Below are 16,442 nucleotides of genomic sequence, written 5' to 3'. Positions count from 1 at the left end.
CCATTTAGCGGTGTAATGGCGGGGATGACTTGCATGTTGAGACAAACAGCTGCGGGGTGCTCAGCAGTCTGGATCTGTTATCACTCACACACGGATGATTCACTGGTGCAGTGGTGGGGGATTTTCTCTCTGGGCCACAGAGACGTATAGTACCACCAAATTAAAGCCAAGGAGAAGCCTACAACAAGTTTAAGTCCAAGTTGAGGCCACTGAGGCGAAAATACTTCAAGACTGGCCAGAGTAAAGTGACTTGAGCTTGACCCACAGATACACAGAAAGCAGATAAAATGTATTGACGTGGTACCTCTGCAACTTACAACGTCTGAAAAAAAAACTTGTCACAAAAACGAAACACGCATCTCACAGCCTGTAACTATAGCAAAAACAGTTGGACAGTTCAGGTAGTGGAGTTGTTCATTGTTTCACCACGCAGCGCTGTCAACAATCTCCATTTGTGAACTTGGCAGGATTATTTTGGCTGTGGTTTTTCTAGGTCAGAGGGGGTGCATGTATGTGTGAGCGCATGCACAAACATACAAGTACAGTACAGGAGTCTGCTAACCTTGTCACACAGAACGGTCGCTAGTCAAAGGAAGAACACGAGTTAGAGAAGCGAGAGAAGAGCAAGGGACTGGAGTAAAGGTAGGTCAAGAGGTCACCCACCACATGACTTGTGTGACGCTGCTGACTAACATATTCCCTCTCTCACACAGACACACACACACACACACACAAAGCTACTCTGTTGCTTAGCCAGGCATGAAAATTGGCCTCAGTGACCCCCGGCCCGAACAGGGAAGGGGGAGAGGAGACGGGAAGGCGAAGGAAGGGACAGATAGAGGGATGGTTAAGGGAGGGGCTGATTTGGCTGGGCAGGCAAGAAGAAGAGGCCATTAGCCGATTAAGGTTGGACGGGGGTGCATCAATACTGCGCCGATGTCAAAAGGAGAGTCATGCCCATGAGCTAATATAAGAATGAAAGAGAGGGAACAAGAGATAGAGAGAGGTAGTGCAGGTCAGGGAATCACTAAAATCTCAAAGATTGCTGACCGCAACGCCCTACAAAGTGAAGTAACATGAAAGGCTGCCACAACATACTGAGACTAAAGACATCACATTTACATCACCAAAATGATTAGCCTCTCTGTCCTGCTATGGCTGGGAGGGTGATGGGGACATGTGTGTCTGTGTGTGCGTGTGTCTATGGGTTAAGGAGGAAGGGCAGTGGGTGAGGACATAGGAAGGAAGTGAGTATGGATGCAGTGAAGAAGCCGCCGTAGTGGTAATTAAGTGTCCGGCTGGGCCCTGGCGGGGGTTGCCACGGCCGCGGGCTATGCTAATGAGCACGCCCAGCGGTCAGGGCTGCCTTATTAGCGCTCGCTGGACAATATGGTGGGAGAGATCCACTACTGGCGGGCTCACGTCTCTGCAAATGACTAACAGTCCTCTCAAGAAGGAAGGTAATTCCATTAATTGGAACACACTGGATCAGGATCAACTCCCTTTCCTTTTTCCATAATCTCTCACTTGCTTGATCTCTTTCCCACCCGCATGCTCTTTTTTCCTCCTTATACCTGTGATTTTCTCCCTACTTGTCCCATGTCCAAGACTGGAAATGCAAATATTAAAATGAATAAATAAAACGCAGATCCTCTGAATAAATCCAGCAGGATGTGTAGGAGCCAGTGGAGCAGCTGGCCCACCCTCATGAAATTTGGTGCTATCGATACATTAAATGCTGTTGTTCCTTTTGCAGGAGCAACAAGATCACTGCTCCGGAGTTTATTCATCCTGTTATTTCCATTAGGAAGTTGATGAAACATGACAACCAACAAGGGAATGGGCAAGACAAGTGATCGCCGAGGCAAAATGTCACACAGCACAATAGGCAGCTTATTTACTTTTGATGAACTTGACGATGTGATGGCCTGTCCTTGATGTTGGAAAGTAACGGCACTCCTTTAAATGAACCCATTTAAAAATAGTGCTCAGTGGATAAACTGCACTCGATAGCAGGACTTAGATGCAGTGCATACAGAGTGTATGTACGTAGTCGGTTATGTAGGGGGGTATTCACTGCCTTTTTCTTTCTTCTGACATGAAAGAGTGACACCTATTTTCCTTCTACGCAAACGTAACCTAAACCACTGAACATCCCTCTAGCTATTAATTATGTTGACACAATGTCTTAACCTTGGGAAAAAAAATCCTGCCGTGTATTGATCAATGTTCACGCTAGACATTCAAACATTCACTTCTTACAACATGACAACTCCAACTGTCTCTATTATCCCGTCCAACTATTAACAAGTAACAAAGACATAACGAGCCCATCTTTCAGTAGGAATCTGAGGTGAGACGATACTCTCAGTGAGGATCAGGGTTCAGGCAGCAGGGCTATATATAATGGTGGTTGAGTCGTATTGAAATGTAGTGCAAATTACCATCTGTGTATTTTCGGCCTTGGCCTCCGTGGTTTGTGGGTACTTTGGGCGGCATGCCAGAGGTGAAACAGGAAGGAGAAGTGTTCTTGGAAGAGAATGAGACGACTGAGAGCCCGAGACCTCTGAAATTCCTCAATGCAGATGAAGTGCACTTTACCCCCCGGTTGATTTTTCCCTTCCATTTTTAGCATTTCACGTAAGAAAAAAAAAATAAAAATACTTGCTTATAACCTCAGATGTGTCATCAAAGGTATGGACACAAACTGCCTCAGGAAGAGAGGTGGTATATCTATTACATCCTTGCAGCATAAACTGTAACATTGCAAAGCTAATCAGTGAAGGAGATAAACATCACTTGTCCTTTATAATCATACAATAACATATGAAAAGAAAGTCGGTGTAACTTGCATGTTTCTGAGTAAGGCTGAGATAATTAAGAAGCCCAGTGTATGAGTTACGTTCAACTACATTGCATGGAGCAGTTAACGCAACACCTGCAGTTCTGGCTAATTTAACTGAGTAAGTAATCATTCGAAAATACACATCTATACTAGATTTTTTTTTTTATTTCCCTTGAAAGCATCTCACTAAATGATTGGGATTATCATTCACAGCAATAAACTACAGCCCAGGCATGAAAACAAACTGCATTACCCAGCTAATGACACTAATTGGAGAGAGAAAACAGGCCAGCGCTCGCTGTCTGTCACTGTCCCAAAAACGGCATCAGAATATCTGAAACATCTATTACACATGAGGCTGTCAAATCCCATTTCTGTCTAGTAATCCCCATTTCAACCGAGTGGACAAAGGGCAGTCACTTTCTAATCGCTGTGCCATACTATCGGAGACTTTCAAGGTCGTGTTAGTTTATTTAACTTAACAGAATGCAATGAGAAAGAATGATGGGAAGTCTGCTAAAGTGGTGCGCCAATGTACCCTTGCACATACTAAATACAAATGACCTCCCTGGTCAGAAATTAGTGTGTGCACATGCTTTGTGCCTGTAGCTCGGCTAAACTACAGGGGCTGTCAAAAAAGGATTGCGGGATATAATACCGCTATCTGCACTGCGAATCCCGGGTTTTCACATCATTGTGTGATTGCGGCCACTACCCTGAAATCCTGGGGTACTGAAATGATTCCCTCGTCCCTCAGGGGAAGGCTATGAGGAGGGAACATAAACAATTTGCACTGAGAAAGCGATGAGATTTATTAACAGAATCATGTGAATTAAATGAGGAAATTACTTTATCCTTATCTATAAGTGTTATGGGAAATTAAACCATTGTGTGTTTTGTTACGTTTCCAAAATCATTTACACTTTTATCATATATTTTCATACATACAGAGTCCATCCCAGGAGAGACACCTACTAGCTGGGCAGAGGCTTTTTTTTTTTTTCCTTAGGAGCTTACTGTGACAAATACATGCGTTATATTGCTGCCTCTTATTGAAAGCTCCTTCTATTGTTCTGTTCTCTACATCTCGTGCTTTAGTTAACTAGGCTCTCTCAAACAGCCTATAGATGAAAAAAGCATCACTTCTTCATATGTTAGCCAACAGGGAAAGTCAAGTAATATCTAAAATAAAAAATAAATAAAATAAATAACGTAACAACACTGATCTACATGGTAAATAGTACTGAAGTGTGAAAACACAGATCAAATTTAAAATGTCTTCTTAGTGTCTTTGTGCAGGTTGGCAAAAATATTTAACTTTTCAATGTATTTCATTCGGAGATCTACGTAAGGTTTTACAGACTCTGCAAAGGTGTTTAAAGTACAGGTGCTGTAGTGATACAACCAAGCGGCATGGCTTTTCTTTAGCCTCCAGCAGTGTGCAATAACACATCTAAATGTTTTTAACCAGTTTTTGCAATTGATACTGTTCCTGAGTAAATAATAAAAAAAATATGTAAATGCCACATGCCAAAAGATAAATCTTTTGCCTATACAGTATATCCAACCGTTGACAATGTAATCTTCTGATTAATTGCTAACTTGTAAATCATTGTTGAGTAATATTGATAGGGTTGTCAGTTCCTAGGAAACACCAGTGAATTACATACCAGAGAACATACTGCATCACATTCATGCAGAAATCAAATGTCACAATCATCAAAATTCCTGCTCGCTGGCGTAAAACACCGCCCATGACATACTGACTGTATAGTCACATTCTATGCTCCTACAGGAATTTTGACTTAATAAGATGACTTTCATCGAATTATGTTTGTTTGTGTTATGTGAAATGAATAAAACATCCTCTATCACTGGCAAAGATATAAAATGAATTTTCACAGCAGGAACTTTCTGAAGGTTGAAGAACTTCCCAGGCTTGGCTTTAAGAGTTGGACGTCTCTGACACGTTTCAAAATTGTAGGTTTGTGGGGAATTGAGAGTTAAGAGTTTTTGGAACTTTTAGCAGCTGTATCCCAAAACGCCTCTGACATGGAGTATATTCTGTCTGAATAGATAAAACACAACATGGAGGATAGGCCAGCGACACAGTAGCGAGACAAGGACTTATTAAAATGTGAGAAATTAAAGCATACTGGTATTTCTAAGGCTCTTTTTTGAACATTTAACAGACCTGGGTCAACTCCTTAGCAGCCCTGGGCCACTGGTAGATTTTCCTGTCAAAGTCTCAGCCAAAAATCTTTATTTTATTATGAATGGCATATTCATTGCTTGCGGTGTTTTTGGCAAAGATGAGTCACGCTTTTTTATTGAATCTGCTTTACAAGCGCTGGTAAATAATCTAAGCAGCTTTTGCAAAAGAACGTCTCATCAAACTCTTATCTTTGAAAGCAATTCTACCTGAAGCTCCTCATCAAATGAATAAGAAAAACTACTTAGATGTACAATGACCAACTAGAAATCCGCATACTGTGCAGGTCCAAAATATCAACCATTACCTTTTTAAAAAATAAAAGAAGTCATAAAAGCCAAAAGTTCAAATATACTACACAATTCACAACACTAGTCCACATCACTTAACATCATTGTTGGTTTGTTGCTGAGTGTGTGTGCATTTTACAAATTGAAAGCTACTTGCATATTGCCAAAACGTTTGGGCAGCAAAATTTACACGAGGAGTGTGAGGGAATGACATCGAAATAGATGAACACGGATGGGTCTTTAACAGCAAGACGTCTGCAAACGGCCATCTAATCCCAGCATTAATAAAACTGCTGACCAGCCAATAGTGTTATTTGGTCACATGGGCACGAAAAGAGACAAATTCATAGGCCCTTTGACAAATGGGGCCAGTGTAATGTGCTCGTGCTACACTCCACAAACTGGTCTCTTGATTCTGTGAGCAAGAGCTGTTCATATTCATAAAGTCTTCCACCATTCGATCTCATAAGAATAGGCATATGTGGGTGGGATCCTTCTTTGTGTAAGTGAATACAGTCAACCACACATGGGAGAAAAATTCTACTTGGGCATGTGTGAAAACTGCAAGGTGTTATGCCTCTGACATACTAGTGCTGGCTCGCCTTATAGGTACATGGGAGCATTACATTTTGATTGACATAACTAGATCAATTTCCTGTGCTGCTGTGTTGTTTTTTTTTAGTTATTATGTATACAGGGCTTTTTATAAACAAGTAGTGAAAACAGCTAATTGATAACAGGTTCAATAGAGCTAGTGCGGAGGGTAACAGTATTTTTTTCAGTATGTTCTTACCTCAGATTTTCTTCTTCTCAAACACTGAGTAATTAGCATAGCCACTCTCAACATAACTACGGCACATCAGGGAAAATTGTCATGAATGCACTGCACATTACCACCATTTCGTGTGGTACAAATTTTAAGCCACCGGACAAGCTAATCAAACGGCATCAGTTTTTCTTTCAGTTGACAAAGTAGCGTCATCCAACCAAGGCAGGGATGATGCGCTAACTTCCTCAATAAGACAGGGTAATTTTTTTTTAAGACAAGTGAGAAAAGAACAGGCCATCACCCCGCTGCGCAGTCTGCTGGCATACTGAAGCTCATCACAGAGGTGATTGTGTGTCTATGGAGGCAAAGTGAGAGAGAGTAGGAGGGTGGAAGGTGGGAGTGTGTACAGCGTCCATGTATTGTTTGTAAATCACCCTGCTGGCAAAAGGGACACTTGGCTCTATAGCAGCCAGTCCACCCAGGGACACAAAGCAAGGTCCGGTGGGAGGTGGGGGTAGAGTGAGAGGTAATTCTATATGTGCATGTATGTACGCAAGAGGACAGTGTGCTAGAGAGATGGAGGCAGCGTCTATTAGAGTCACTCGGAAAGGACGGCAGGGGAGAATGAGCAGAGAAGCCAGGAGGACGAAGAGAGGGGAGATAATCTTGAGAGTGGAGGGGCTGTCTTTTTTTATGGTGGTACTGGTTTGACGGCTGTTTGGCAGAGGCGCCCAAGGCAGTGCCTGCTTGGATTTTAGCCTGTCACTTAGGACAGGGACACTAATCAGGATTGGTCCCGGTCCCTACCCCAGGAAAGGGGGAGCACTTTCAGGCCATTATTTGAAAAAAAAAAAAAAAAAGAAAAAAGGAAAAGGAGGGAGCAAGAAAGGGAGAAGAATTGCTGTGGCACAGCAGGAAATGCTAACCGCTAACCTCATTTACATGCAGGTCCAGGGAGATTGGGGGGAGAGCTTATTCCGTTTCCAATCTCCATGTTAAATGCTGGCCAGGGCAGCTGACGCGAATGAGAGGCATTGTTCGCCCCATGCTGCCCTTCTACTCTCCATTACATGAATACCTGCCTTGCCTTCTTTATGGTATAAAAAAAAGACATTGCTTCAATAACTTCAGTCTCAAGCTGAAATCTATACAAACCTGTCGAGCTATGCGTGCAGCTGTTTACTTTGTGCAGACTGTGTACTGCAACCAACCCTTATAAGTCTATCTGTTCTGTCATAACCAGGTTGTGACCTGAGGCTGCCGCATTCAAAGCCATCCTTCACCCACTGAGTCTGTTCTGTGGCATAATGATTGCTATGACAACCATCACTTAAAGCCACGGGTAGGTGGAGGAGAGATGTCAGCTTCTCGTCTACTCTTCTGATGATCTCATTTCTGGCTGGCAGGTACAACAAGGCCAAAACACTGAAACTGGAAAAGTGGCTGCTTGCTACATGCAAATGACAGAACCGGGTTTCCAAACAATTACACTGCCCTGTCCAAATCAACATGGAGCAACGCTGTGAGAACCACAAGGCTGGTGGAGAGAGGGGGGGAGGCTAGGGGTGGGGGTGAAAAAAAAAATAAAAAATCAGGGGAGTCAGAGAGATGGAGATGTAGAGGGAGGGAAGGCTTTCTTTGGCCAGCTATGAGCACAAAGTCTGGCTGTGCGTGCCAAATGAGGTTTTTAAACGGTTTTTCTGGGAGGATTTGTGCTAATCTAGAAAACCTTCTGGAGGAAATGCAAATACATCTGCCGCTGACCACTCCCCTGTAGAGTACAAGGGATTAATGACATGGCACCAACATGGCCCCCATTCAAGAACGCTCATGGGGTGTGGGAACATACGGGCAATTATGAGCTGAGCCATCTGATTCAGTTCTTTTTGCAGTAGCTGCCTACGTCCACTCATCATCGCTAATTTGTACAATTTCATTTGATTCTCCTTATGGTTTTGATTCTCACAGGTACCATACGCCACAGGGCTATTCGCTCAGAAATATCCAGTGATTAGCTAATCTCATTAGAATCACAAGGGCAAAATCAAGTGATCAAATGCCCTTGGTAAACAATGAAAGGATAAAAGCTAGGGACACATCTTCCTTATAATGCAGCGGGAGATTCAACAAAGACAGTGTGCAAATGGGGAGACCTTCTCCACAACACTGAATTAGTCAAGATGCTCACCTGCAATTTGAGCATCATAAATAACCTCACGCTATACTGACAATGGCTTTCTCAGAGATGACATCACATCAATGATTTTAACTTCTCTGGATTTTTGTACCGGAGCCAAACACTTCCACTCCCCTTTTAGAGGTGATATATTGTTTCCCTAGAGAGCTGTCACTGCCTTATGGTCCTACTATCCTGTGTCTGTAACAACCCCCCTCCTTCTCAGTACTTTTAATCTCCCCATAAAACTGATCCTATGCCCCAAAAGCTGCAGACACACAGCTGTTAGCCCGGCTAGTTGAAGACATTAGCCTGTGCCTTGCTCTCGACTGCCCAAATGTGCCAAGTGGAAACACAGAGGAGAGAGGGGTTAGCCTGGCTAGTGCACTAAAGGCTAACTGGAGCCAGACTGTGCTTCAGAGAGTGTGAATGTGTGTGAAAGAGGCCTCCTGCCCTCCTCTACCCACACAGGAAGTGAGGTCATCTCATAGCACCGCACCGTGCAGAGTGTGTTCAGAAAGGGCGACAAAGATCAACATCTTAGCAAACCCCCTTGAAAACATACATTCCGTAATGAACTGAGTCAGAAAGCTGCTTTGTAGTTAATAATGTGTAAATAGCTAAAGCAGTAGGTTTGTACGTACTGTCGAAAAGCTATAAATGAAACAGAATTCAAAGCCAAAAAAACAAAAATCTGATGCCACCTGGTGCCGAAAACTTCCCAGTTTTACGCACGAGTTAATGATGTACTACATGCTCAAACATTTCTCCGCAGCCCACAGGGGACGGCGTTCCTTTTAAGACAATTGGGGCAGTTCTTTATCTCTCAACAATGTAAATTTTAGTGTCTTTCTAGGAGTGAAACGTGAGACAGAGTCAAACAATAAATCACATCCCTGTTTAGAACAGGCGTCTGGCACGACTGGCCAGCTTCAGCTCCCCAGACCACCACCTCCTCCACTGCCGCCGCCTCCTCCTCTCCTCTCATGCTCTCCATCCCTCATGCCTGTTAAAGGCTTGTCCTGCAGGGCCTGGATGCACTTGTGTGGTACAACAACAGAGAAACCGCCCAAAGCTCTTAACAGCTCTTCCTCTCCACTTCCTCCCTCCCTCCATCTCCTCTGCTACCACCACCAGCTCCTCTCCCTCTCCACTCTGCTCTGTCTTTCCCAGCTGCACCGGCGAGCTGTTCCGTATGAACTGCTGCCAGCTGAAAGCCTGCTACTCCTGTGAGATTGCTATTACTCAGTGCAAGCAGGGCTCTGCGTAGCCAAAGGGCTGCTCTCCGAGCTGTAGATCTCCATGTTGTGACTTGTCAACACGGGAAAAATCGTTACCAAGGCTGAGGCACTTCCATTCCACACAGAGGGGGTTCTGATTGTGACCAGGCAGGTACTGTACTGGTATCAGGACGACCACTGATTTCGTGCTACAAAAGATTCTCTGGTCAGAGAAGCCACTTTGAAATTATTAGATCTAAAAGACATCGAAAATAAAAATACCTTTCCAAGATGATAATTTCAGCAGCGTTTTCATGTCACGATTTGAACTGACCTTTGGTATAGAGTTTCCAAATTTATTTTTTAAAGTTGGCGCCTTGATAATAAAAACACCACAAACTGAAACGAGCATAGTATTTTTTCATTTCTTTACCATCATTGGTAAATGCACTGGGATACCTCAGGCAGGGTTCTAGTCATTTGTGTGTTAAATTACTTAACGTGTCCTTCCAGAGGCGTTAAACATATTTTAATAAAGGAAATATGTGATTATAAGAAAAAACAGAGCAAAATTCAGTTCAAATTTTTCAGTTCAAGGTTATACAAACCAAATTAGCTTAATTATAAGTTTAATTCAGATGAACCTTTTAAAACAGTAACAAACATCCACTTTCTTTTGCATTTTGATGTAAACCTGAAACAAAAATGAAAAACAAAAAAAAAACTCTGACTGAAAAGTCATTGTAATTGCCATGGACTTACAGTATAATAGCATATTATAGAAATATAGCAATATCTCTGATCATAAGTTTGAATATAACTGCATACAGTACTGTAAAGCTGGTGCAATGTCTTTTGGTAACAATGGGGTCTGTCTCAATGTGCAGCCTGAACACCACAATCATTTTTTTTTCTTCCTTTATTAACAGGCACACGTGGGTTGTGCCACCACAAACCAAACGACTCAGACTGTCTGATGTTATTTGCACACACACACACACACACACACATAACTTACACTGACTTGTGTGAGTTATGTTGGGCCAAATAGTTGCCTCACGCTTACACCAACTTGTTTAAGTCATGTATCTTTATCAAGACACAAAGGTGTTGTCTGACCCATACGTTTTCACACTGGGATGCTGTAACTAACCTGGAAGACACTATGAACCCAAACAGGGGAGCTAAATAATATGAGAGGATATTTCAGCTCTAGTTATTCAATTATCATAATGCAGTCTTCCAATACATCATCACTTAAAAAAACTACCCTGTGAGAGGGTATACAAGAATCTTGGCTGAAGTTGTGATTTGTAGAAACAGTCAGTGATTATTTCTGAGCGCAGTGTTAGTAGATGATAGATGTATGTATGGAGCAATTACACTTCTGGAAATTATGATGCACAAACTCTGCCCCAAATAAAGAATTTATAGTGAAAATAACCCAGGTCTTCTCCTTCAACAACTACTGCCAATGTAATTTAAACACCATATTTGACCCCCAGTGTCACAATACAGTTTCCTGAACTTGCAACCATACAAGGATCTGCACCAATACTTAGCCAATTAACAGCCTAATTCTATAAAGATGCTTTAATGTGTTGTGGGAACTAAATGGGCACACCAGTTCAAATGAATGCGATACTGTTAATCTTGAGTAACATACAGAGCCGACGCATGGATATTTGATTCTTAAGAATCATCCATTTTTTAAGTTGTCTAAACCCTGCCGTCTGTGTGGCGTGCCAATTGTCTGATGTAGCAAATAGGGTTAACTCTTGTGTATATATATTGATCCTCGCCCTGAGGCTTAGCTACTTTTCTGAAACCAGGCCCATTAAACCTTGCCCAACTAACTTTTTATTCACACCAGCGTCTGTGTTTTCTGCTCCCATCACATAAAACCCAAAAGGCTGAGCCTGGTTCGTCCATCAAGTATGAATATTAAAAGTAGGTTTCTATGCTCTCTAAAGCACTTTTAGAAGGGGCATGCAACCATCTTTCCGCTGCACTCGTTTCTAAGTTGAAGCCAGTGCACCAGAGCCCCACCAACTTGAGGGGGGAACATAGCAGTGGTGGTGAAGTAAGGGATGCTTGGCTGAAATTCCCCTCAAATTTTATGCCAAGAGTGAAATGGAAACCTCCTCTCATTTTCCTTTCCCCTTAATCCAGTGTTTTTAAGCCCCAGCCCCACCAAGGTCATTATAATCATAGCAAGTGGAAGGTAGCCAGTGACCCACCATTACAGTAAGGTAGAGAGCCACCCAGTCAGTGCGCTTTTGGCTGAGGAAGAGGAGCAGAAGTCTGTCTGGCAATGCTGGAAATCTATCCATTTATTTTTACAGTGCTGCACATTTAGGCCTGTGCTCACTGACTCAACATGTTATTTTTGAAACCATGTGCATAAAATGTACACAGTTTTACATCTGAACGCAGCATTTTACCAAGCCCAACTTTTAACAGTGAGTAATAAGGCAGTAAAATTACACAAACAATAACACACCACAAGGTCATAAAGAATGGCAGTTTTCATTGTGGCACCAAAGGTCATGTTTACTTGTCAGAATGAAGGCGCCATACTGTACTGTGACCTCCATAGCCAGCTTATGTACCCACAGACAGAGACACACACACAAACACGCATACACAAGGGGTTGTGTGTTCGGTTTCACATGTGCGTGCCATGCACACACACTTAAAGAATAGTCTCTTCTCGCAAGCTGTGCTACAGACAATGGGACACTGCACGCTGGGCTACACAACCCATATATCTGGGTCTGTGCTAAGATAAAGCACCTCCAGCATTAAAGCCAGTGTATTAGCTTGCCCTTTTTCACCACAGATGAAGAGATTTGAAGCTCGATATTGTGCTTGTTGGCTGGCACACCACCAGGGTGTTGTTGGCTGAATAATGAAAACACACAGACTGACAGCGAATGGCATGAGGTGACACTTCCATTCTGGAGTGGGAAGATCCAAAACAAAGCGCAAAAAGCTTCTGACAAATTCATACTTTTCTCTGACAGTTTGTTGACTGAGGAGGGAAACAGCTCCTAAATCAGAGAAAGGCTTTCATTTAAACCCAGGAACACATGCACAGCAGTGCTCCAGTACAGTGCCTACCTACTCAGGAGTACATGGTTTCAGATACGTGGGTGAACAGTATTTCTGATGCAGAGCAATTACAAAGGGGCTTAATTGAAAGGTTGACACAGGCTTACTTTGATTTTCGTTTCCAAATAACAGAATATAATGGACTACATATATATATATAAAAAATAATGATACTGTGCCAAAGAGTACAGCATTCATCAAACTAACTTTACCAAACATTTCCTATACGTTTCGAACTAACATTTACGTGTACGTTACCCACTTTGATAGGCAACTTGGTGCTAAAACATGTTTTTTGGATCTGCATATAACATACAATCTATTTAAGTTTTGCTGCTTTTGAGACTACTGACTCAAACCATAAACAAAATATTCTAAAAATGTATTTATATTATACATAAACATCCCTGTTAACAGGGTGACATGTCAAAAAATCCCACGCAATGAGTCACAATTGACCAAATCTACACACATCTTCTACTCAGCAGGAAAATGCAAGTGTGAACTGAATAAAAGTATTTGTACATACTTCCTGGAGGTAATTAGAGATCAAGTTAATTCAGGAAATTCACCTCATCTCGTGTGCTTGGTACCACTGTCTGCTTTTTAGGATTTCAGCGTACACAAAACACTGTAAGACCCAGGAAAGCGTATTCAGCGGACCCTCAAACAAGCCTCGATGTACCGAGAGTGGGGGGAAAAAAAGGCTGCTATGGGTTATTTTCATTTATATATCATGACCCTGCAGCGTATCAGTGAGGACTCACTGTCAGTCAGTCACACACACACATACATACACAGACACAGACACCGCCACTGCACCCACTGTCACCTAGTCTCCACCTCTCTGCCTCCCAGCCAACCGCTGCAATTTCCCAAGTTCAACCCTAGGTCAAACACCTGAGTAGTAGATCAGTGAATATTAACACTTAAAAAAAAAAAACAAAAAAAAAAACGTGCGCATGGTCGGTTTGAACAGCTTGCATGCTCTGACATTTAATATATGAAGAAGACGAAGAGTCATGAGATAAATGCATCAGGCCATCCTGGATTTAAAAACATGATTCACTCACTTATTCACTACATTGACATACTAATGTGACTAATTGAGATGTTTGCCTGCGCACGTATTCAGCAGAGATGATTAAGAGCAAAAAAAAAAAAAAAAACTAATAATAAAATGTCACTCTTGGATAATTCCTTTAATAATGGTTGTCATAGCCCACTATCAGTCAAGCAATCCTCTAGCGGCCGGAGTGTGTCATTGCAGCTTTTCCATTATCTGGACTGATAAAGGCTCAATACGAACATCCAAGATACGGCGGGTCAAATGTGCAAAAAGTAAACCAACCTCCCACCAAAATCAACTACACGGGAATCACGGTAGATGTAGGCAGCGGCAAAGCGTTATTTTCAAGCGACGTAGAGGAGCACAAGTGTCGTTTCCTTTTTCTAACCGCGTTATTGATCGTAGTCTGTCTGCAATGAATGGCTGCAAAGGGGAAGGGGGGGAAAAACCCTGAACTTCAGGTGACCGACCATGGCTCTGACACAGCCTGCATGCAGACTGGGAGGGGTAGAAAGAAAAAAAAATAAAATTACATTGGCTTGGAAAAAAAACACACACACAAAAAATAAATAAAAAATAAAAATAAAAAAAATCCCACCACACTTTTTTTAAAGTCGACGGCAAACAAGCGCGAACAAATTCGGTTCCGCGATTTGGAGCAGGCAAAACTATGAGGCGAAAGTTAAAGACGTTTATCGCCGAGGAAATGAAGTTTACCGAGCGTTGCTAGATAGCGCTATTGCTAACTAGGAACACAAGGGTACGGGGAGCCAGACTCTGGCTTGTCTGATCCGACTGACCCTTCATTTTATTGCGGCCAGACTCCCAGATCCTCCCCTTTCTACCCGAAAAGCGACCGAAGCAGGCGGCGAACACGTTACCGAAAACGCTCGGCCGTTATACCTCACACACAACCGACACATATACCAACTGACCGCAACCTTTAACGGAACCGGACCTCTATCGATTATACTCTTATTAAAGCCACGTATCATTTATCCACTCACTGCTCTCGCTAACGTTACCCATCGCCAACAACATGGCTGCCTCGCTCGGACCTAAAAAGGGAGAAATAACCTACGCCGAGTCTTTTGTCTGTTTCACCTCTTTAACCCTAAACTACTGCGCAAAACACACGGAGAGCCGTTAAAATTGCACAAAACGAGTGAAGGACTTACGTGAAGGCAGGCGCTTGGGTTGCTCCTGCTTCCTCCTTGGCATTTTCCCCCGTTTTTAATCACATTCTCGTCCTTGTTTAGGGATAAGAAGAAAAAAGGTTTTTCCCATTGAGACTGGAGGCGCCAGTGATGGCAGGGACTTGGTCGTGCACCTGGCTTTGCTCGGTTTAAAGTGTATTGTTGGGGAATGGGAACACAGGCGGAGGAGGTGCCGCTGTTGTTGTTGCCGTGTCTTGACTATGGCTGCTCTCGGTGCAAGTGTGTCTCCGAGCCCCTAACTAACACTAATGCAGGGATCAAAGGGCAGCAACAGCAGAGCAGACACACGCGCGCACCGCACGCACGCACACACACACTCACTCAAGCACACACGTTCGCACGCTCTCTCTCACACACACACTCAAGCACGCCGGTGCGCGCACGCACACATCCGAGGAGCTCGCCCCCGAGAGCGGCGTACGGACAAGGTGCCCCCAAGCTTTCAGGGTGTATTGCTGAAAAGAAAATATATCTGGAAAAAGCAAAGAGGGGCATAATTCAGCAGAGGGGCCATATTGATGGAGTCGGATTACATTAACGGAGTCACTGTAATTTCCTTTAAAAAAATAAATAAATAAATATTACTGAGTGACGATAGTAATTTATGCGAATGATGCAAAGATGAATGTACATCTCTGCTCTGACCGCTGTGAAATACATAAAGCCGTGAATGTAGCATTCATTAGAAAAACACTGCACAGTTTAACACCACAACCAAAACGCTATTAGGCTTTAGTTAAAAAAAATAAAAGAGTATTCAATTCGTAGCATAATACAAATGTAATAATAGAGAGCCATTATTGACTAAAGGACTAAGTTTATACGTGAATTTAATGCAGATGTAGACATTAAATCCATTCTGCAACTTCCATGGTAGTAATGCTAATACTACGGGCTGGATAATACATTTATATTAACAGTATTATAACATTTCCAAGGTGTTTGTATCACCAGAGGAATTTAGTTTGGGCTTTTTGTACACACTCTCTTCACTGAAAAGTTTCCACATATTTATTTTACAAACTTTGTAAAAGGTTTATGAGGAAAAAAGTAATTGGGATTAAAAAAACGAACTAACTAAAAACAAACTAGATCCTGCGTTTTCATTTCGTTTACTTCTGTCTACCTCCTCTCCTGCCTCTATTTCTCGCACACAGGTTTTATACATGTCAAGCTGGTGATTTAAAAACTGCCTGCTGAGTTGTTCCTGGAATTTGTCTATAATAAGAAACAGTGAAAAAAAAAAATAAAAAATGGACATTGAGTGGGAACCTGTATTAAATCAGGCTGAGTGCAATAACAGGTGTCAGTGTCAGAAAACTGTCCAACAATTATCCAACCAAATGTAGTCATCTCCTCATCAAAGTTGAGAGACCAAAACCGGCCAGAGCTGAATCCTCCTCCCTCTCAGCTGGGTGTTGGGGCTTTTTCACAGCGCAGGCTGTCCCCCACTCCCTGCTGTTGGACTCCTCCAGGCTGCGTTCTGTTGGCCTGCCGCGTTCTTTCACACCTCGGCCGTGTGTGAGGAGA

At 42.7% G+C, this 16,442-nt stretch overlaps 1 protein-coding gene across 1 annotated transcript in view; it reads right to left on the bottom strand.

Moving 5' to 3' along the window:
• The window catches only part of znf827 (zinc finger protein 827), a 62,414-nt gene extending 46,777 nt beyond the window's left edge, over positions 1-15,637 (bottom strand). Inside the window, exon 1 of the mRNA XM_084569418.1 lies at positions 14,874-15,637. Within this exon, the coding sequence (XP_084425544.1) occupies positions 14,874-14,916 (43 nt within the window). The 5' untranslated portion in view covers positions 14,917-15,637. The remainder of the gene's footprint in view (positions 1-14,873) is intronic.
• Positions 15,638-16,442: the final 805 nt, after the last annotated feature.

This window comes from Chelon labrosus (assembly GCF_963514085.1).
Source record: "Chelon labrosus genome assembly, chromosome: 2".
In the NCBI taxonomy this organism is placed as follows: Eukaryota; Metazoa; Chordata; class Actinopteri; order Mugiliformes; family Mugilidae; genus Chelon; species Chelon labrosus.
The sequence above is the reverse complement of the archived record's forward strand: the minus strand, read 5'-3'. Positions and strand labels throughout refer to the sequence as shown.